We start from the raw sequence: 23,789 nt of genomic DNA on the forward strand, positions 1-23,789 counted from the left end.
GTCAAGGCCCAGGGGGTGTGGAGGTCAGGGGAGAGAGATTAGGGGGTAGAGGGGCCTGTTTTTTTCTTTTTTTTTTTTACACTCAATTCAGAAAGCATGTCTTGATTTAATCCAGAGTCTGGGGCAGAAAATAGCCTGAAATTTATTGTGAGATTTAAAGATAAAAATTAGAACTATTCCCTGATAGCACCTGTACTTCGCTGTTGAGTCGTCCGGTTGTATCAAATCTAGATCTAACCCATTAGTTGCTACTTCATCCTCTAAGTCCCATTCAGAAACAATCCAAATCCGGTGCGGAGGACAGACTGAACAAACAAAACAGAGAGGACGCGCAGAGGAACACACCACAATAAATCCTCCTGGCAGGGTCAGGACACTCCGAGACACTCCTGCTTTGTTCCTCCTGGCAGGAGGGAGGCCACTGATGCCGACCAACAAATGGACAGAATGGCAGAATAATCAACTACTGTTTCCCCACTTTATTGGTTTATGAGTTTACGGGGCCCTCGGTCCCCCCCGAGAGCCTCTCTCTCTTTATCTCCCTCGCTCTGTGAGGAAGCAAGATGTAGGAGATTGAGCGGGGCGAGCCTGGTCGATGTACCACCGCCCTCCCTCGCAGGGCAGGCTGATTTGTCTTTTAGGGGCTGCTCATTGCTTTCGCAGGCTTGTCTCTGACCGCGATGACCTCTGACACCCCGGCCTTTCCTTGCTCTCAGCATGTCAGTGAAAATTACCTCAGGTTCCTTTAAGAAGCCTTTGTGATGGGCAGCATGAACTCTCAAAACATATTAGAATTACAAACCCAGCGCTGAGGTGCCAGCGTGGCGCTCGCTTCTCCTGTGAGCGCACAATGTGAACACTCAGCCTTTAAAGCCACGTTTACCTAATGAAGCTAACCAACAAGTACGGGAAATTAAGTCAAAGCACTCAAGCAAATGCGATAATTTTGGATAAATCTTAAGGATGTTTAGATAAATTATATTTCAACTTATTTGCATAACTTGTATAATGATACAACAAGTAGCATGGATGCAAAAAATAAATAAATAAAAGGGGGTTTTTCAATTCCACTACAGCTCCATTCTCCACAGTGTGCTCGATTCTTGAGGCGGTGGCTTCTTGCATGCATCTTCCAGCAGTGAAGGAGCAGAGAGGCCCCAGCAGGCAGATCTGGGCAGGCGGAAGTTTGCCAGACAGGAGAGAGAGAGAGAGAGAGAGAGAGAGAAAGAGAGAGAGAGGCCAGGCAGGGCTGAGGCAGGCCGGGCAGCCGAGGTTCCCCTCCGCCCCGAGTAGCAGCGAGGCTAAGCTAATCCTGCGCCTCAGGCCCCCGAGAGGTGGCTCTGCCAAAGCCCGTACCCCTGCTGCTGCAGGAAATTGCCTTCAGTGCAGAGGTCCATGAAATGGCTATGGCTCACCGGCGAAGTCCAAGCACATCCACCGCGAGAGCACATGGAGGTTTTACAAACTCCGCTCTACAGGTAGCTTCTATATTTTATACCTCCTGCATAAACCTCTCCACGGCTCACAATGAACCTCTGTGAAAATGGCCATATTGTGGCTAAATCTGCATCCTCTTCAAAGTTCCAGTCCGTTTTTGTGCATTTCTATGTATAATGCATGTTCCACGCAGAGGTCTTTTGCCACTAAAAGCCAGTTTTCCTGTGTGGGGTTGTGTGTCAGGCTCCATAACGCCTCCTCCTTTGTGCTGTTTGACCCAGGGGCCAGCCGGAGCTCCCATGAGGTCCCTTATCCTTCCATCAGTTCTCTCTCATTAGCCCCTACAGGCAGAGCCAAGAGTAGGGTAACATGCAGGGGCCCCTGTTTTCTCTCGCTCTCTTTCCCGGGCCCCCATGAAAAACACACAGCACAAATACAGATGACACAGATCACCTCCGCAACGCAAAGGCTCAGTGAAGCTGATGGGGAACTTCCACGATTCTCTTCACTTGGAATTTTGTGATATTTCATTTTCAATATCTTTTGTGGATTGAGAAAAAAAAAAAACCACTGGAGGGAATAATTTCAGTGTTGTATTTTTTCTTTTATTGCTCATTCACTAATGTCCCAAAAAAAAACAATTAAAAAAGGCTAATTAAAAAAATTAAACACAATAATCCAGTATTATATGTTGCTTCTATTAAAAAGCATTACTTGTTTGTGTTGAACCTGTTCCTTAAAATAAAGCACACTGGACTTATTTTATATAAGTAGAAGACATTCATTTTTAGAATTCTTTAATGTGAATTAACCTTAATTTCAAAATCCAGACATCAGCTTGCAATGTAAGTATACGTAAATTTGGGTTTTTTATGCGTTTGTTTTTTTAATTTTAAGTTTATATTCATATTTATTGAGGGGGGTGGCAAGATAAAAACAGTGGAAAGCAGTGGAGGCAGCCTGAGGAGGGGGGGTGAGGAGGAGGAGACGGGGCAGGACACGGCGCAGAAACAGTTGATTATGAGCCCCATCAAGTGATCAATGATTTCATTAATAAGACAGATCATGCGACTGTCATAGCTGTGACACGGGCTGAGGGATGATCCGCTCCCGACGCTCCATCTCCCCCCCCACCCCACCCCCGAAGCCCCCCCAACACCCCCTCTCCTCACCCCTCCCCTCCGCTCGCTCTGCCAGCGACAAGAGAAACGCCAAGAGAGGAAAAAAAAAAAAAAAAAAAAGGGGATGGAGCGGAGCTGGGGTAGTGCAGGGGATGGAGGGAGGGGGCTTTAGTCATGAGGGAGGGGGGGGTGGAGAGGAGGGAGGAAGAAAAGTGAAAATCCATTTTGAAACCCATTTTCAATTAGGGGTCCACAAGCTGTTATCACAGGTGTCCCAGAATGGGGGCCCGTAAGTGAAAATGTCTCCTATCCGTTTCTGAAATGAAACCTTATCTGGGAGGCACAAAGATGGTGGGGACAGCGTATCTGTAAATTACTTTCCATCCCCGCTGTTAACGGGAACTTTATTTCTGTCAGATGACATTCCCCTTCTATTTACTGTTGATCATTTAAATGGCTGCCTAAAAAGAAGGTGGCCCCTCACGCCTCCTCTATCTCGCCCCCTCCCTTCCTCTCTGTATCACTCTTCCTCTTTTCCCCCCACATCAGAAGATGCTTCTCTTTTTTTTTCCTGTCGATGTAGTCAAAGTGCTCTCTTTCTTCTTTAAACACTTTAGCCACGCTCTGCATTCGCGTCGGGTTTTCTTTAGGAACCTACACGAAGGGCCTGTATTTGTTGCCCTTTAAAGCTTAACTTGTTTGCCTCTGAGACCCGTCCCCGGCCTTTTAAGCGCGGCCATTAAACACACCCAGAGGCTCGCTTGTTAAAGCGGCGTTCACCGACAAATTTTCCTGAATTGAATCCGGTTTTTCCTCCTCCCCCGTTTCAGGCCCATCTTGTGATTTACGCTAACTAGCAGGGGCACGAGTAGCTTTAAAGTTCAACCACAAACTTTTCGACGTCTTTGCAAATAACCGGCCTTTTCTCCTCGGAGTTTTTTTTTTTTTTTTTTAACAATTATCCCATGACGGCAGGATTTATTCAGCCACAGAGCATGGACATCTTTTTTTTTTTTTTTTTTTTTTTTTTTGTGAAATCGCAAGACCCAACAAAAGAATCAGGGGACTTTGTGGTCCACCTGCCTGCCGAATGATGAGGAGCGGAGGGGAGGTGGGGGGGGGGACACCCCCTCCTTCAAACCCCTCCTAAAGAGCACCAATCACAGCATTGTTGTGGCACAGTCGGCCCTTTTGAGCTGTCAGGGCAAGAGGAGGGGGCACGGAGATGAATGGCACACAGGATGAAGCCACCATTTAGCCAACCATGTGGGAACGCTGTACCAGAGAGCGGATAATTACTCCAGGCTCACCCAACACGGGCCAAACTAAGTTAGTAAGGAGGCGGAGGCGGGGGGGGGGGGGGGGGGGGGGGGGGGGGGTTTAGCTGAAGATTTGGAAGCTACATCAGAACTTACTTTAGACAGACCTAGAACGTCCGTCACATCCACTCCACCTGCCCTCCCTAATTATTTCCCACTTTTCACAACTTATCATAGCGCGCCGTTGCCGGACGCACCGCGGGGTTTCCGCCGTGTGGAGATCGGGGGCCACAGCTCCGCGTGACGGGGGGGGGGAAATATTTTTGCCGGGCTTTTCCTCAGAAGAAGCAGTCGCCGGGGTTCCACAGCTGCTCACAATTACCTTTTGTTTGCATGGAGGCAGCGGGGCAGGGGCTACGGGGGTTAAAGTTGAAGCGAGTGTAGGGTTACACCTGATAAGAGGTTATGAGTTCTGGGGGCGAATCGGGAATGCGCCGTAATTATAACCACACAAAGAATGTGTAAGCTATCTTATGATTCCAAAGGAGAGATCGGGATCTAAAAGGGCTCTTTTCTCTGCAGATGGGTATCGTCCAGGCTACTGTAGCTGGAGCGGCTTGAAGTCGTGGGACGAGCTGTAACTACCACTACAGGCATGCGTATTCCACAACCGTCTCCTCAGAGCTGTCCCTTCCTCATGAGGTAAGAGCGTAGGCCATCTGGGAATGAGTAAGAGTGAGAGTTTTCTCGAAAGGCCTCGGGATGCGTTACCTTTGCCAACTCCGCATGATAATTCCCCACGCGGGGAACAAGTCGCCCAAACGTATTTACTGTTTTTCGGGCCGTTTGTTTCCCATTCACACTTGATCGATGATCGTGTTTGACATCAGCAAAGTCGAAACGGGTGTCAGAAAACATTCAATCGGGCCACCGGAGCCAATCGTCCCCACACACACACACACACACACACACACAAACGTTCCAAATCCTCTCGCAGCTAATGAGCACAGCTGCAGCTCGGCCCACAGTGATCTCAACTCTGCTTTTGTTATGACTTTAGTTTGATGCTGCGAGGCTTTCCACTAATAAAAAACAGGAAAAAAAAAAATGGCCATCTAATATCTTTCATTCTAGCCACAGAATTGAGAATGAAAGGCCGAATGATGACAGGCTTAATGAACCGCAAGCCCGGTGCCACTTTTAATAGCATGTGTTGAGGACATTGCTATGTAAACATGCCAGAGTTGCTACCAGTGAGCTTTGTCTTCCACTCACTGCGGAGCTCCAGAGGAGCGGGGAAAAGGAAAACAGTTATGTGTGTGAGAATCGGTGCGTGTCTAAATCTTTTAATCATGTTTTTCCGAGTTAGTCGACTTCGTCATTTGACAGTAAGAACACGGACATGAAGAAAATCTTTGTCCCCCGTAGAACACAGCCTCATTTCTGTTGAGTGAATGCTGGTGACGGACACAGGGCCACAGGAATGCTGGACTTCAGCAGCCCGAGGTGGACGATGGCCTGACAGCAGTTCCCACGACACCTGAGTTCAATATTATTTCTTTAAAAAGTAAAAGCTAAATACAATCCTTGTTTGAGAGTTTAATCTAAAACCTATTCAACAATCCCACTGACTTTGAGCAATGGGAACTGAAAATGCAAGTTTGAAGACTCTCTCCTACAGGAGTCTGAAGCAGACACACACATCTCACATGAGGTTTGCTGAGACTCTGAATGAAATATACATACTGCAAGTTCTTCAAAGTTTCTTCTCACTTTTTCACAGAAATAAAGTTGCCAAACTTCTGATTCAGTGATAAAGTTTGATTAAGAAAAAAAAAAAAAAAGGTCAGATTGTGAAATAGTCCAAGCTCGTGTGCGGACAGAAAAGGTCAGGGGTCACTTGGAGGTGAGAACGTACCATTTGAGGTGGTGCTGGAGGCCACCGCCTTCTCGCTGATGTCGCTGCGTGCCGACGAGCCCTTGGTCGCCACGATGGTCTCCACCCTCTTCTTCTTCTCAGCTGCTGAACTGGCCTGGGACTGGGTTTCCATAGCGATGGTTCATTCCTCAAGACCTCATGGAGCCAAGACGACTGGCGGAGAAGAAGAAAGACAAACAGATCACGAGGTGATCAAGCTAGTGTTCAGATTTGTCCAGGTATGCATTAGCTGCTTACGATAATCCAAAGTCAGACACTATTGATGAAATGCATCGGGAAAAGGCTTCAGCATTGTAAACACTGTTGATTTTCAGATCCAATCCTCCTTTTTCATGATGCCCAGAGCAGAGCAGGGGTCAATCCACCAGCTCACCCTCATATTTTGACTCAAACCTGCTGGGCTCTGATCTGCCTGTCGGGAGGTGTAGGGGGGGGCGAGGGGCTGATCACCACCCCAACCAACTGTGGGTAAATAACCCAAACACCAACATTTACCTAACCTCATCCTCAACTGTGTCACACTAAACTTCTGACTTGTTACAAAAAAAAAAAACGAGGTGATAAACAGTGGGAGGCGGGACATCCCGAGAAGGTTTTCTATCTCAGAATAGAACGAAAGGCAGCTCGTGGATGTACTGATAATCCTGCTCCAGCAGCCTTTCCAGAGAGAAAGGAGAAACCTTAAGGGGATACCACAGAGAGAGAGAGAGAAACATTCGCAGTCCTGAAAAAAAAAAAAAACAAGGGTTGTTTGAAGGCCCTTTTGGGAATATCATGGTGCCGGGCAATTTTTCTTTCAAAGAATAAAGGTGGTTCAAGTTAATACTGTCTGTGGGTTTAGAAGGGGTTCAGCCAACAGTCTAGCAGACACGCTGCTCGGTTCAGCACCTCAGAGGCCGTCTACCAGCTCCACTCTATCTGGGTCACGGAGGTCTCTGATTATGGAGACAACATCACAAGCAGTCATTTACACAAAGTACAGGACGGCTTCGTTCGGCCCAATAGGAGGGCTTCGCCGAGACGCCGTAATTCATGGATAATTACTGGAAATATTTAGACTCACCAACATTTTCTTTACAGTAAAGTCCCGTTAAATTACCCAGCCGTACCATTTAATTGTCCTCCGCTCTATAAACATGCATGGATCCAACGGCAGTAAAGTCAGCTGTAATGCAAAACCAGAAGTGCTGCAAAAACTAGAGGTGGGAGGGGGGGGGGGGCGAGGGCGGGAGGGATGGGGGGAGGGAGGGAGGGAGGGGTGATTTTTTTTTTAACCAACTCCCCAAGGAAGGAAGGCAAGGGGGAAGTGGTGAGGGGTAAACTTCAGACAAACACTGTATGCTTTGTTTGTTTTTTTTTTTTTCCCAGCCCCCTGAAAAACCAGAGTCTGTCATCCATTCTGACCCGACAACAACATCTGTAAGCAATTGCCGGCTTATGGAAGAAAAAAAAAAACACGCGCGAGAAGGGGGGGAAAAAAAACACAATGCAATTACTCCCCTACCAATCAAAACAGAATTAAAAAAGAGCTTGTCCTCTAATCACTCCCACATGAGTACATGTGTAGCCGTCATCCCCAACCAAAGACATTTTTGTCCTACTTGCATAGATATCATCTGAAATCACTGCTGCGTGTGTTTGATAGCCTGAACGCTTTCATTACCGGCGTGTGTTTTTGTGTTGTTTTTTTTTTATCTTTTTGTTAATGGTTAGAATATGTGCGACGTGTGTTTCCTCTGTGACGGCTTGATCACAGGCGCCGCTCATTCACTTGATGAGAGAAAACTCGAGCAGAAGCAGTAAAAAAAAAAAAAAAGGAAGAGGCAAAGAACAAGGAGAGATACTGCTTCACGCTGAAAATCTCCCAGCATGCTGTGTGTGTGGAGTGCGGATCCATGCATGTGTGTGTCTTCACATCGCCCCCAGGTGAGTCAGACCGGAGCAAAAGCAAAAGAAAGAAGAAAGAAAAGAGCTGAAAGTGCAGTAAATATGAGGGTCCCGATTGGGGTTTGCGTGGGGGGTGAGGAGCGGAGCGGGGAATTCCACCGGTCGGGCAAATATTCACAAGTCCGAGCCACTGAAGCGTGTCTGACGGGCCTTTTGTGTTCCACAAGGCAGGCCACAGTTCCAAAGCAGCAATTAAAAGCAGGACCTTTTCACCCATAATCCCTCTGACCTGGACGCCCACACCCAATCCTGCAGATGTTCCCGTCTCTGCTTTCAGCTTTGGTGTTGCTCATTTCTGCCCCGAACAAATCTTTGAAAAAGAAAAAAAAAAAAAAGAAAAAGTGCTATTTGTTTACATGAAGACATGAAGACGAAGTGTCTTCCTCGCGAAAGACGTTTTACAGGTTTTTCCTCTTCGCTCAGGATTTCGCTCTTAACGACGGCCGTCGCAACTTGGCGTTTGTACCTTTGACCTCTGGCACCAGAGAACAAACGCCAGTACCTACAGGCCAGAAAACATGAGAAAGCACAGACACGATCCTCTAATGAGGCTATTTTACAGGCTGGCGTCACTGGATGCTGCCGCTACCCACAATCAATGATGATTCCATATTAAAGTCATTCCCATGAAATGTCTGTCCCACACCCAATTAGACAAGAGAAAGAGAGTGTATCTCTATTTGTGCTCGACTGTAATCCTTCCACACAGAAAAGGAGGCGATTAAACAGGTTTAAAATACCACAATTCAGACTGCACCCTCAGAAAAAAAAAAAAAAAAAAATCTTATTTTATAAGCATATTAAGCAAATCAATTTAACATAAATTATACGCCTTGGTGACAAAGGCACTGAGTTGAAAGTCATCTGCAAATTGAACACATCAAAGTGAAACACTAAAATAAACTTTTGCCTTTGATTCGACAAAAAAAAAAAAGGAAGTCAGTCTTGCTTCTTTTTTGGGGGGGAGTTTAAACAAACAGCGACGGCATCAAAAAAAAAAAAAAAAAAACGTCGCTTTTGTGCTTTTTTTCTTCGCAGGCTCGATTTTACACGACGGCTTAAGGTGGTACTTCTTCGCATATCTCTGCATTCCGTCATCAGCGACACGCTTACGAATGCGAGGCACGCACCAGCACGCCACTCAGAAGCTGCGGGGACATTTATACATCAACTCTTGAAGTGTCCTCTTAGATTTGGCAACCACCCCCCCCCCCCCCCCCCCTTTCCTCCACACAGACGCGGTACTGTATTTGTGTTCATTTCATTAGGGCGCCTGTTCAGTGTCGAAGGCCCCTGAGGGGGAGACTGGCAGCGCCGCGGCATTCATCATCATTACATCAGCGACCACCGAGATCTGCTATCTTAGGCTTATCAACGCTGCACAAACGCACCGCGGCGCAGCCGGTTACAGAGGGGAGGGGAGAGATGGGAGATGGAGACGATCGGGGGAGATTGCGAGCAGAAAGTGGGATAACGGAGAAAATGAATGGAGAACGGTGGGGTGGTTGGGGTGGGGTGGGGTGGGGGGGTGGTTGGGGTGGGGTGGGGTGGGGGGGGTGGGGGGGGGGGGAAGTGAGAGCGTGCACGCGTGTTCACGTATGCATGCATGCATCTGCGAGCGCCTCACTGTGCCCCTGCGTGCCTGCACATGTTTTCCTGCGTGTACGATGTGTGTTTTGCACATTTCACAGCTATGCCAACAATATTAAGGGTTCCTTCACAGCTGGAATAACTAAAACACCGAGGGGCAGAGAGGGGGGGGGGGGGGGAGGAGGGGGGGGGGGGGGGGGGGGGGGGGGAGGAGGAGGGGGAGGAGTCGGAGCCCGTCGGCAAGATTAGCCGAATCCAGCAATAAAGCAGAAAGCGCCTGCTACGGGCTGCGTGTGTCTGCGCCGGGCGAGGTCAGTGCGAGGCGATGCGACCCTCTCGAGGAGACAGTGGAGGCTCTGGCTGGTGGTTCGAGGACCTGTCAAGGGTTCAAAACCCCCACACTGAGGAGGTGGTCCCGAGCTCAATGGCTCTTTGAGGAAACCACATACCCGGGTTCCCATGTTGCACTGGGAGCTTGCCCTCGGCCCTGGAGGGGCGGTTTGGGATTTGGTGGCTGCGGCTCCTCATTCACCAGTCAAAACTTTGCATCGTGCCCAGATGGTACTAAGTCTGGCCTACAGCTGATGGGGACCAGCCCCTCCAGTGAGGACCATTTAGCAGGAATTAGTCACACCCTGCCACACACACTCATATCAAATCCAAAATATGCACATGCAAACTGGTTTAGTGCTCGATCTCCTCGCCCTTTTGTGTACAGTGACACGGCTGAGCTGTTCAGACTGTTAGTCATTTACATGTTTCTATAACATCCCATCACGCACGATGTGTGAGTCCAACTTTTACAGCTACATTGTAAAGCGTGGAAGTTGACACTTTTATGGATATGACTTGTTGGTTCAAGTTTTGGAATCAGTAAATCATTTCACGAATGCTGAATGGCAACGCCAAAGCACCAATAAATCACAGAGGCACAGGGATGACATGCTGCTGTAGCCCAATTTGGACGTTCGCATTACTGTAGTTGACTTAACAAAGAGAAACGAGTATTTTTTTCATCAATATTTTACAATGTTGCAGTAGAGAAATAACTATAAGGTGCTTTTTCATTATATCCAACATCATAACTTTCAAAATTAGATGTCAATTTGTGGTTTTTTTTAATGCGAAAATAGAAAATTTGAACCACATCAACTTTGAAAAGAGTACAGGTCTTGACACAGTCGGCCTCGTTTGGGTCCAGTACGACAGCAGGATGTTGCAGGTGCATTCAGCAATTTGATGGGAGCCGTTCTGTGAGCACAAGCTTTACAAACCACAAAATGTTTATTTATTGGTACATTTCGAGTTGGTTAGTGAACCCCAGAAACTGTTGAGCTGGTGCAAAACTGTAATGCTGTGAAATATGTTGAGAACATTTTTAAATAGCTGTCATCCCAGCAAAGGTCATCTGATCAAGAAAATGAGAACAGATGCCAAAAAATTGCTTGAAACTTTAAAATCTGATCATTTGGAACTAAACTCACAGCCACCCCTAAGAAAAACCCCTAAAAAAAACACTATCCTTTTGAATGAAAGAGATTTACTTAAGTCTAGGTTTTAAAAGTTGTTTCTCTCATGTAATCGATCCCACAGATTCGTCTAATTGTGGCTACAGAAACTCCACTTTTCTTGGGTTTATTGTCTTTTATTAAGGTTTAATGATACAGCATCCTATCAGGAAGCCAGACTGCACCGCACAAAATCTGAAACTGTAAAGCTTGTTCGTATGAGGACTGTGTTTTTTGTTTGTTTGTTTTTTATGTTTTTTCAAGGACAAACAGCACAGCCCATCAGTAGCGTTCAGCGCAGCTAATAAGATTATCCTCGCTACGCGTCTTGGTCCCTCAGACCTCTCCACTTAAGATGCTTTGGCGGGCTGGTGGGGGACCGGGCGCGCTGCGCAGCGGAATGAGCTGCGTGCATCTTACATTCCTGGGTAACAAACCCACACGATGTAATCGGAACGCTTACACGACGCCTCTTTTGCGCTCGCTACCCAGCAGATAAGGGGCAAATAAAGCGCGCGCCACAATGGAAGCCTTGCTCCTTTTCCCCACAGCTCGCTGCTTATTAGACTCTTTAATTATATATTTCGAGTTTGCATGTGTTCGGGAGCGACTTGTTTCAGGGCTGTGGCAACTGGGACTGGATAACGCTCTCAGCTTTGTTGTCGTGGCGGATAAGTCGTCATCTTTGTTTATTCTTGACAATGAAGGAAAACATGCTTGGTCAGCTATTTTCAGGAATCCCAAAGCAAACAATGCATCCTAAAACATCAGCAACATTCAGTTCAGTATGCCAAAACTTCCTCTGTGCCTCCAACTTTCAGAGGTTTGCATCTAAAGAGTGGCTTGAAATCGAGCTTTCTGGATACTGAACTCCTGGCTAAGTTTTCCAGTCAAGCAGCTTGTAAAGTAAAGGGCCTCTCAACTCCAGTGAAAACACTCCTGTTTGTGGAGGGATTCTTCATACGAGGCTTTAGAAGAGCTCTCCGCACCACGCCACAACCAACAACAACATCCTCCGCCGTGCCGTCGCAGGATACATGTTACAACTGTGGGCTGCGCTGCCTGAGAGCGCACTGCATATGAAAAAAACCTGCGCGTGAGTGTGTGTGTGTGTGCACGTGTGAACATGGCACGGGGAGAAAGAGGAAATGTTTTGTTTGACAGTGCACGAGCCTCCCCGGTTCGTGTGTGTGTGTGTGTGTGTGTGTGTGTAGGAGTCGACGCAACAGCTGCTCTATATGGCTTTCAGTATGCAAGTGCAATCACTGTGTGCAGAACATAAATAAGAGCGAGGGCCCAGGGGAGGGGATGAGTGGAGCAAGAGGAATTCCTGCACCGATGAGAACCTCGCACACCTCGCTCGCTCGCAGATAGATGGCCCCGCGGAAATGCAGTGGCGGCAGGTATGGCTTCGACAGAAGGTGTCCGTCTCGGTGCCGCGCGGAGCGCTCCACTTCCCCTCTGCGCCCGACACTGAGGTGTATAACAAAGAGTGGTGCTGAGTGCAGCTACAGGTCGAAGTTCCGTTTCACTTAACTTCGGCTGCCGGTTCTGCACGTCTCTCTCCCTCTCTCTCGCTTCTCCTCCGTCTCTCTATCTCGCTTTCTTTGCCTTCATTCCACTGTGTCATTGGAATAAGTGCTGGAGTGGAATGAGTCAGTGCCGCTCGATGATTAATGACGGGCTCCGGCGTCTCCGGGGCCGAGCGCTAAAAACAGCCAGGGGGCAGTGCGATAATGCACAATAATAAAGCCAGCAGACAATCAGCCAGGCAAAGCAAGGCCTATTAGCTCGCCCCATCAGGACGGCTAAGTGAGAAATTAGCCCTTCCCGAGCTCCGCCACAATTCATCAAGTGCTGCCCCTGAATCCCCCCTCAAGAAGTCATAATGTTTACTTAAAGACCGGCCCGATGCCCCAGCGGCGAGCTTTATTGGCTCTTATTAATTCCCGTCCCGGCCCTCGCAGCCCTGCCATTTAAACCGAATTAAAGGGGTGAAAATTGCACGAGACGAAGTCGTCTCGCTGTTTGGTTCTCGCGTGATAAAGCCGGATCTAAACAGAGTGAGACTTGAAAAACATGAGGAGGGAGGGCAAGCAAATCAGGATGTGAAGGAATGCTGAATGAAGCTGTCCTGAAACGTGCCACAGTCCGTCAGAGGAATGCAGGGTGAGAGGAGGCGAGGGGAGAGAAAATGAAGAAGAAAGTTGCTTTAAAGCTTGACTTCCTGTTTGGATGGGAGTGGATCCAGAAGGGTAGCACTGGGTCAAACATTCCACACATGCAGAAAGAGATGATTCGGTTGTATCTTTCACATTCCTCTTTATCTTCCAGCGGGAGTGCAGAGGAATACCTTAAAGTGAGCTCACTCTGTCGGCACTTCCACTGCACCTTCACACGTCGGTGATGGACGGGGGGCGAAGCCCACATGTAGCGCGGCACCTTAAACCAGCAAGACACTAAATCTCATCTGTCAAATTACTGATGATTAAAAGTTCATTTGTGAATCAACTGTGCAAGACAAGATCAGTGGTTTACAGCACTGGCTCACTGGAAGAAAACCTTGGTTTCATTGCAGTTCAAGAGTCAAATCTGCATGTTCTCCCTGTGTCTACATCTGTTTTCTCAGTGAACTCTCACTCAATACCCTGTAGGTTTGAAAGTGTCTTTTTGTTTCCTGCACTCTGTCCAGCGTCAGATGGAACAGGCTCCATTGCTCCCGTCCAGACAGGACTGGTTGCTGAAGGTCAATAATTTCTGCATTTCTTTGAAATTATAAGGCTTTCATTGCAGTTTCATTAAGTCCAGCAATATAACTGTGACTTTTTTGTGGCCATATGCAACTGGTGGGCGAGGTCTGATTCCAGGCTGAGGCGGAGTTTACATGTTCTCCCTGAGCCTGCCTGAAGAACCTGCAGGTATTCAGAGAGACCAAGCGACTCTGGTCAAACAGATAGAAACTGTCTTTCAATATATTTGTGGCATTCATATATGGTGATAACTTAAATGGGTAGCCTATAAAATCTAATAGACGTATCAATACAGCGAGTAAAAAGTGAGTGCAGCATTGATTGTACTTTTTTTTTCCTGGAAGTTGCCGTATCCAAAGACTTCCAGGCCTCATATTACAGTATGCGGAGGCACCGAACGCCGCGCTAGTCTGATAAGTGAGGAGTCTCTTCAGTGTGTTTCAGGATTGGCGGCAGGTGAGCGCGCTCTATAGAGGAATACAGAGCACAGCGCCGCGGAGGTGCGAGATCAAAGACAGCCGAGGCTCACAGGGAGTCCCGGAGACTCGGCGCTCCCTGACGGCTCTCCCTTCGGCGGCGCGGGGGGAGACAGCTCTCTCCCTTCACTTTCATATCAGCCGCCGAGCCCCCCCATCCCTCCGCACTGGCTCCTCGGCTCCACACACGCACTCACGCAGCCGGTCTCAAGAGGATTTAGCAGTGCTGCCAAGGCTGTATCCCACCTACAGCAACACCCCTACACATACACGCACACACACACACACACTGTTGCTCATCAGAAACCAATACATCAAAAACACACAGATGAATATTTTGGATTTTGAAAGGTCTGACTTCGGAGGAAACTCTCAGCCCAGTGGAAAAGAGGAAAATACGATATCGCAGCACGCGAGGCTGGAATGAGATGCCGAAACTGTGCCGTGCAAAAAACAGAAGAAAACTTCTCATAAACTCCAAAGAGCACAGTCACAAAATGGCCCCCTTAAAATCCCCAGCAAACAGAGCAAGGAACAAGACTGTCATTAGACAGGCAGCTCCCTGAGGCCCGCCGACTTGATTGTGAGGAAGCCAAACATCTGGGGGTATTTACGTCTTTCAGCTGTTAGCAGCCCCACCTCACATAAATCTGGGAGCCGGAGCGCCATCGCTCGGGACAGCTCCTAAACAAACACGCCCGCCGACTCGCTGACTTAACTCACTCACACGCTCTGGCCTCTCGACCGGAGTCGTCCCGGCAAACACGGGCGGATGGATTTGCGAGGAGGAGGAGGAGGAGGAGGAGGAGGAGGAGGAGGAGGAGGAGGAGGAGGCCTTAATTGGAGCATTTGACGGGTGCCTGGGGTTAATTGGGAAGCATGGAGAGCAGCTGGCTCGGCGGTGGAAGTTGAGACAGGGATAATAAGTTCACCCTTTGCAGGAGAGACGGCCGGTGATGAATCAGATCAGAGGAACGGTGTACTGTAATCATCCTCACATCTCCCCTCCTCCGCCCCGCGCTCCTGACAGCCAGAGACAACCCGGCTCGCCTCGCAGCTACGCAATCTGGCACCTATCACACACGACCGGCAACCGCGGGGAGGAGATCGCCCGGCGATGCTTCTCTCACACACACACACACACACACACACTCGCGGGTCACACGAGGAGTGCGCTTCATCCAGTTAATCACTCGCACGCACAATCGCTCTTACCTCTAGGATACGGAACCCGGTTTTATCAGTCCGCCGGTCGATGTATGTAAATCTCTCCAACAATGTGTGTACTAATGGCTTATTACCCCACGTTAGCTGGTTTGCATTGATCTCGATGCCAGAGGGAGACGGGGAAACTGGAGCAGTTCAGCTGCTTATATGTTACCGAGCGGGAGCATAATCACATTCCAGCTTGTTTCAATAAAAGACAAACATTAACATAAACCATCCCAAACACACTAAAACCTTCACCCCCGCTCAGTCCGTGCAAGGGAGAGCAGCGGAAAAAAGTTTCCTGGATTACAGGGTAATCAGGCCCATATGGGATGGGTCTGCATAACTTTGCGTCTCTCTCTCTCTCTCTCTCCTTCCCTCCCTCTCTCTTGCTCTCTCTCTTTCTGAGACATATAGATTGTGTTTGTCTTCCTAAATGAGAAAACTATTTGCTCACGAGGAGAAAATGTCCGGCCGGTTTATAGGAAAGGAGAAGGGGAGAGACTGGAAAGAGGTTGCGATGCAGCGGCAGACGGAGGGTGGCTGAGGGAGCGTTTGGAGGCTGCAGGAAGCCCAGGTAGAGTCATAGGCAGTAATGGGAGGAGACAGGGACTTAGGGCGCCACACAAAAGCCAGGCTTTATAAATAATTCCAAAAGCTAACAGGATCCCTTGTATGTGTGAATCTGTGAAATACATTCACACATGAGTGCACACACACATACACACACACAAACCCCTGCCACCAGGGGGAATAGGTTATTCACACAGCTCCGCTGGGGCTGCTGGGAGTCTGACCTGCCCGGATTGGTAAATTTGGGTGAATATCGTTCTTGCATAGTCGATGCAAAAGAGAAAACAAAACTGAGTGGAGCATTTCTTCTTTTTTTTTTTTTTTTTGTGCAAGGGCGCACACACACACACACACACACACACACACACACACTTTTATAGACTCACACACTCACTCACTCATAATGCAGGGCAGCAAAGCACACCGGAGACCTGTCTTGTAAATCTCTTTGTGAAAGCAGCTTTGGGGGGTAGACAGGGGCTTACACACTGAGCCCTGAGGTAGAGCTACACACTCCACTCCCTCTAACCCCCCCACGGTCTTTCTCCCTCTCCCACACACATGCTCTCCTCCCTCATGTTCTCTTTTCCTCACTTTCCATCTTCCACTCGTTTCCACCTCTTTTCCTGCTCTTCTTTCACCTTTTCGCTCGCTCCATTCTCTCCCCCCCACCCCCCCCCCGAAGTCCTCGCCCGGGCTCCAGAGCTCTGGTCCTCGGCCCCGCAGGCTCCCGTTGGTGTTGCAGTGACTAATGTCCTGCCTTCGCTCAGACAATGAGTTTGAGACTGAGCCGGGAAAGTGTTGAGGAGGGAAAAAGACTCTTGCACCTTTTGACAAATGGGACCCTTCGCGCCGCCGTGCCCACTGAGGGAGGCTTTACAATGTTGCGCTCCACGCTCCACGTCCTCCGAGGGACGGCTGCGACCCGCGGAGCCGCGGCCGGGGGAACATAATGAATTCTTTGGGAAGTCTAACCTGGCTTTCTTCATGAATAAGATATATTTCCAAAGCATGTCGACCCCTCTTAATAAAAACACCAGTCTGGCAGGAATAGCCAAAGCCGTTTTAGGCCCCCATGTACACCTTAATATTTCTGTTTCTCTATAAATTTTCTCAGGCCTACTTTTTTTCCGGGCCTGTCACAGAAAGGCCAGTCCCACCGTTTTCCTGGAAGACCGAGGAGCCACGATGACAAACTGTCATTAAAGAGAAAAAGAGAAGCTATTGGAGTACCTCTCTTTCAAGGAACCCAAACTCTTGGATGCTCCCCTCTCTTCCCCACACACCCTACCCCCCATGCAACCCTGAAAGGAACTGGGCTTTGTCTGAGGAGCAAAGAGAGGAGGACCCCCCCCCCCCCCCAAAACCGCCCATACACACACACACACACCGCCCGCCCGCCCCTCAAACCTACCTCCCCTCCCTGAATCCTGTTCCTCGCTCCCTGCGGAGTATTGTTAAAACACAGCCCCCTCTCTTTCCGTGGCCCGGGCTCTTAAAACAGCGTGCTTTGCATGAGAAAAAACGATTAGTCTTCAAATGCTGCGCTGTCAAAGGAGGGCTCTTTCGGGCCGGGGCAGAAATTTGCTCAGATAGTAGAGCCCCCCCCCCCCCTCCTCTTTTTTGTTTTTCCAAGATGAGGCATTATTAGAGCAGGGGTCTGTTAGCATTCATTACTGAACAGAACACACGAATGAGGTTTATATGGTATACCCCCCCCCACCCACCCACCACCACCACACACACACACACACACACACACACACACATACACACACACACACAACCCTTCTTTCCCAACTTGCCCTGAAGTCCACAGCAGACGGAAATGAAGGGGCAGAGTGGGGGAAGAGGTACTCCTCTAAGCATGTTTGGAGAGCCCAGAGAAAGGCCGGCCCCGCGCTGCTTTCAGGTATTAACCTTGGGATTTACATTTGACATTCAAACAAAAGACGCCTCCTTGACCTCCACTCCGGGATGCGGCAAGATTCGGGGATAACTCCCACCGGAAGACAAGTCCGAGCAGCATGGGACCGCAAACGCACACGGTGGAGCGCTATCGCGTGACGACACATCACTTCATCACCGGACAGTTTCGGACAAACTTAAACTGGCTTTTTAAGTTTAAAAATTATGACAGGAAAACAAAAAAAAAGAAACGCTGCTTGGAGCAGGCGGGCTTCACACTTGAAGAGACGGCTGTGTGACAGATCATTGTTCGCGGCAAGCGGCCAGTTCATCCGTCTCCCGATCAGCACCCCGGACAAGAAAGCGCAGACCCCCTCACGGATGCCACAACCGGCTCCCATCAACGCTGACACAATGCCACATCTGCAGAAACAGCCCCAGCCCCGGGAAACTGTCTCTTTAGGCGCTCAACTTTACACACACACACACACACACACACACACACACACACACACACAAATGGGTTCTCAGACCGGCGCGCTTCACCTCTTGCTGCTATACCTCACACCACAGACCTAAAGACATTTTTACAGCAGCCACAGCGAACGGGGGGGGTTTTGGGGGTGGGGTGTGTGTGTGTGTGTGGGGGGTGGGGGGGTGAGTGGCAGCCACGTGCAGGCGAGACCTGTCCTGTTTGCCGTCAACCGTGTGTGAAACGCAAACGCTGGCACACTCTGCGTTCACACACACACGCTCGTTGCCCGTTCGCAGTAAATTTCACCCCCGACCCACAACAGGCCCTGTGTTCACCTGTCCGGCTCAGATCCATCACCTGGAAATTCAAATCACTTCATTCAAACTTATGTGACTGTTTTTTTCTTCTCTTTTTCCCTCGCTCTCCTTTCTTTCTTTTTTTTTTTTTTTTTAAATTGCAGTCTTCTTAGCTTTACTCTGGGAGAGCAGCTGACCGGGCTAATTGTCAGGTAGTTTCCAAAAAGGCAGCAGAAATGGAAAAAAAGACATTGCTCTCTCTTTTTTAGCTCCACTAAGGCCACTTTGGCGCATGCCTCTTTTTCCCCCACCTTTTTTTTTTTTTAATGTCGTACAAACCAGGAAAAAAAAAAGTTACCAATAAGACAAAAAAAAAAAATAAAAATAGGACGAAGTGAAAAGGGATGAAATGTTGAAGCTGGAGGAGAGCGGCATGGCGTGGTGACGGCTGGGTCTGTGGCTGTTTTCTTTTTAAGGATTCCTGATGTGAATAATATACATATCTAAAATTGCGCTGTGCTATCTGGAGCCTCCTCGCTGCTACTTTTCCCACCGACGTTCATCTTATCCAAAGACATCGCCCGGCTTGAAAGGTGCCTTTAGCAGACTCCTTGAAAAGAGGAGAGCGAGGGTCCCGCTCTGGGACAATGATGGTGGAGGTGGAGGGAGGTGGGGGTGGGGGGGGTGGGGGGGGCTGCCGGGGGAGCAGGAACACATAGCATATTAAATCTGCTGGCGGAGCTGGGTCGTCCACGCACAGAGCCAGAGAGTCAGATCTGAGGCATGCCCTGAAGGGATGGCTGGGCCTGGGGATTAGGAGGCCAAGGAGAAGCCCGCGCACACCCCAAGACCCCTTCTTGTCTCTGCTCGTACGCAAATGCATCCAGACGTTTTTGACGCTCCTCAGGTTTGCCATCTTGGGGCCCAAGTTTTTCACAAACCACACCAGCACACACACACTCACACTCACACACAGCCTTTTTCTCCCCCTCAATCACCACCTCTGTCTGACTTGTCCTCTTTCTTTCCCCACTGTGTCTGTTTCATTTGATGTCAACATATCAAAGTAGCAAATCATCAAAGTGGGAGATGTCTTTTGGGGGCAATCTATGCAGCGATATCAGTTTTATGCGAGGGAGGCGGCAGCTATTAATAACACACAGCGGGTTACGACAAAACTTTCACCGGTCAAGTGACTCCACTGCGGATTGGTTTCCTGAAAACAAGCGAACCACTTACGACTGTCTGAAATTCCTAACAACTGTGAAGAAACTCGAAATAATTCCACAAGCCTACAAAAACCTACAAAGATTACACTAAAAAAGAAAGCTGTCATGAGCATCATCTCGGAGACAATCAACTTCCCTCACATCACCTTTCATTTTCGCGGCATTAGCACGACAGCCCGGCTCATCAGGGCCTCCTGCATGCAAAAAGCCAGAACAGGTATTCTCCCTGCAGGGTGCAAAAACAAAGGCCCGGGGACAGAAGCTGCCTTTAGCTGTGAAAGCCAGGCCCTGCAGAGAAGGAGCGAGCCATACCTCAAAAAGCTAATAGCGTGTCATCTCCCCGCATTAACATGACAGCTCCTATTCTGCCAGGTCACCGGGTCACAGGTGTCCCGGGCCAGCGCCGCCGTGCATAATGCTGCTAAAAAGGAGCGCTTAAAGTGGAGATAAAGCAGCGCGCCGCCGCTATCTGACGGACGGATTCCTGCAGAGCGGAGCGTTATCCGCCTGTTCCCTTCCGCGCCTGGAAGTTGAAGAAGCGCAGAGCGGCGGCGGTGATGCATCTTTCCTGGCTACAGTAAGCGTATGGCTCGGAGTTGTGCATCTCATTCCAGCAGATTAGCATCTTAAACACTGCTGCATTCATCCCTGCTGCTGCATCATAATGAGACAAAAGTCCTTTTTCTGGTGAAAGGTGCACCAGCGAGGAGTGAGCATCAACCTTGGACTTTACCTTTGGTCAAAAAGTACCTGTGGAAATGACGTTATGTAGAATAAATACTGAATATAACAAGCAATTACTCTCCCTCAATTTTATCACATGACCTTCAGTCGACATAAATTATTCCAGATGCGTTTACAAAGTGTACATTTTAGGGTAAAAATATAAATTAACACCATCAATTACATAAAACAAGCCATAAAAGAATATCTAATCCTTCATATATGTGACTCTTTTTTATATATTCGTAATAATTACAACTAATTTCATTATTTGACAGTCATGAAGACGGCTTATTTTTCTATTATACAAAAAGAGATCATTTGTAATTGCACACATGAAATAATGAGTTATTAATAAATGATTGATGCTGTGATAAAATGTTAAAATTGCAAAATAAGAATCAAAAATGTTTTTATTTCCCAACAATTGAAATCACAGGTAAAATGATCCTCAAATTGTAATTTTAACATTTATCAACAGGCCTAAATTTGTATGATTTAAGGCCTCATTTTTTGTTTTCTTTGTTTTTTTTTTTCATTTTTGTGAACACAGGACTTCAGACACAGTGATAAATTTCCAGCTGCGGGCCCTGCACTTGTTATTTTGTTTTTTTTTAATGAATAAAACAGAGGAAATATTAAATGACAGTTTATGTGACAGTCCCTCTTTTTATTTTATTGGACAAGTGTAACCAAGACCTGCAAAAACTGTGCTCAAAGCCAAATCCAGCAGCAAGATGAATGATGGAGCGAGCTCATAAAAATAGCTGAAAGGAGATTTTTATCTGTGCGAGCTCGTGCTGTTAAACATCTCATTTGGTGTGTGTTCAGCTCGCTCCTCCGTCTCAGGGCGGCCAGACCCCCGTTAATAATTTGCCATGTGTCAAAAAAAAAAAAAAAAGAGAGAGGAGGATTTGAGCTGCACCGCATGGCTGAGCACCTCGGACCCTCGTCGTCTGGATGAAACCCGAGAGCAGACAAGCAGATAAAATGTGGAACAGCTGGCGAGGACAGGAGGGAAACTTTCAAACAAATATCTGCACATGTGGAGACTCGGGGGGCTCCAGACGTTTTCATGTCCCGGACCCCCAAAATGAACACACATATTTATGTTTCCTTTTCTTTTTCCTCTCATCTTATTCATGGGAAAGTTGATTTTTATGCTGCACTTCGTCTACTTCTTCTTCTTTTTTATAAATAAATCCTTTTTCAATCTAAAAAAAAAAAAAATTCAAAAGAAGAAAAGTTCATTCTTCTTTTCCTGGCACCCCTGAAAACTCCCCACATGGCCCCCCACTGGGCCGCAGAGCCCACTGTAATGGGCGTAATTCTCCCAGAGCACACACACACTCACACCTTAAAACACACTCAGATATGTGCTCAAGCTTCCCTCCTTCAGATCAGCCGCCTAAAATTCTAAATTTGTGCATCAACACTCAGAGGCACTAATGAGGGAAATTATTCAGGTTTACAGATATGACACTTTTACAAAAATAATAAAACTGCTGAGAGGAAAAACTGTTTTGTTACAAATTGCATTTGCAAAAAAAAAAAAAAATTAATTCAACATGCACTGCAGAAAATTCTTGCTTGTCTTTTATTTAAAATACAAACTAACTTTGGTATTGGGGATAACATAGATGTTTTAAAATAAGAAGTCGATGTTTGGGTCTGTGGACAGTGACTGTGTGCGTGTGGAGAGGTCAGGAGTCAGGCTCAGGTTCGGTCTGACCGGACAGCCTCTCCGCGCCTCGGTGAGTCTGCGGGGCTCTAACAGGATAAAGCGAATCAATAACAGACACTGAAATATGATCACACATGCACATAAATATGCACGACCCCCCCCCCCCCCCCCCCCCCCCCCCCCCCACTTCACGCCACACCACACCCCCGCGCGCGTTTCTCCAGGAGGTAAAGCTCCAATGAAGTTTGCAGAAGTTCATAAAGTTTCCAAAACTCTCCACAGTGCATTAGACGTGTTGTTTTTTGTAAAGTCTTTTCTAAAACCAGCAAAACGAGGAGGAAAAGAGGGGGGGAAAAACGCGTTTACGCACGGATGCCAAACTTTTACGCAACTTTCATGAAGACTTTTTTTAAAAATGTGCACATCTGTCTGCGGGATACTTGTTAAGTGTGCCATCCGGGGGAGGGTTTCTAACAACCAACGCTTATTTCACAGGGAATAAATCACGTCCAGGCCAAGTGCAGCTCTCTGTGCTGAGTTTTAGCCTTTTTTTTTTTTTTTTTTTTGAAGAGATCCCAGATCGAGGCTCTTTCACGCGAGCGTCGCCGAACTTAATCCACTTCAGCTGAACTTGCTTGAATCCCGACGTTTTGAAACATGAAACCTTTTCAGCTTTTTAAGACTCTCACTGGCTCCTCTAAACTTTACAACAACAAAAAAAAAGAGGACACACAAAAGAGCGCCACATTATCCACAAAGTGTATTTCGCGTAAAGTGTGCGTCAACAACCAGATTACTTACTTGTTTCTTGGATGCTTTTTTTCCCCCTTGTCTTCTCAGAAAAATTAAAAAAAAGCTCTTCTTTCTTTCTTCTTCTCTTCTTCCTAAGTGGCAGATGTGCCTCTGGAGTTGCCTGGGACTTTCTCTCTCTCTCTCGCTCTCTCTCTCCTTTTTTTTTTTTTTTTTTTTTTTTTACGCTGCAACTCCAACTCCAAAACGGCGCTGCCAGAGTTTTTCCTCTTGTCCGTCTTTCCCCTCCTTCTCACAGTTTGCTGTGTTCAACCACCGCCGGACCGACACCATCAGCCCGCCGATAATATCTGCCGACAGCAGACCGCAGATGTGCGTGGAAAACAACGCGGGCGTCAGGGAAGCGCGTGGAGAGTTGTTAATGCATTTAGTGCGTTTTTTCGAGAAAGAGAGAGAGAGAGAGAGCGAGAGAGAGAGAGAGAGAGAGAGAGCGAAGTGTGGGACTCCAGCTGCTCCTTCCCTCGCTTGACTCCTCCCTTCGGATTGCTCCCTCCTTTACTCACTGCCTCCCTCCTTTTTTTTTTGAAATTTCTGCACCCCTCTTTTCATTCTTTCTTGCACACTTTTTTTTTCTTCCTTTCTTTCTTTTGCTTTTTTTTTACGCCCTTTTTTTTCCCCAAGTGTTTCAACGGAAAACGCGCATGGCGACCTCTGTCTGAGCGTCACCCGTTTTGACACACAGACAAGTGAAAACACATCCAGGTTCAGTCAGGATGACTGAAGTTTCAGGACAAATTGTTCAATATTTCTGCAATTCAGGTGAAAGAAAGTGTTTATTTGTTTGAAAAAATATTCTATCTTACTATTTAACTGATTTCGCCATCACTTTTCACACACTTTTTAAAAGGCTCTTAA

General features: G+C 47.8%; 1 protein-coding gene across 3 annotated transcripts in view; it reads right to left on the reverse strand.

Moving 5' to 3' along the window:
* Nucleotides 1-23,388, reverse strand: part of gli3 (GLI family zinc finger 3) — an 88,759-nt gene extending 65,371 nt beyond the window's left edge. For 2 of the 3 annotated variants that reach the window (XM_030099412.1, XM_030099410.1), the window contains exons 1-2: nucleotides 22,926-23,388; nucleotides 5,736-5,909 (exon numbers count right to left, since the gene is read on the reverse strand). In XM_030099412.1, coding sequence (XP_029955272.1) covers nucleotides 5,736-5,868 — 133 coding nt within the window. In that variant the 5' untranslated portion in view covers nucleotides 5,869-5,909; nucleotides 22,926-23,388. Of the gene's footprint in view, nucleotides 1-5,735; nucleotides 5,913-22,925 lie in introns of all 3 variants that reach the window. The other variant, XM_030099411.1, reaches the window with a different exon arrangement.
* Nucleotides 23,389-23,789: the final 401 nt, after the last annotated feature.

This window comes from Salarias fasciatus, chromosome 9 (assembly GCF_902148845.1).
Source record: "Salarias fasciatus chromosome 9, fSalaFa1.1, whole genome shotgun sequence".
NCBI classification, from domain to species: Eukaryota; Metazoa; Chordata; class Actinopteri; order Blenniiformes; family Blenniidae; genus Salarias; species Salarias fasciatus.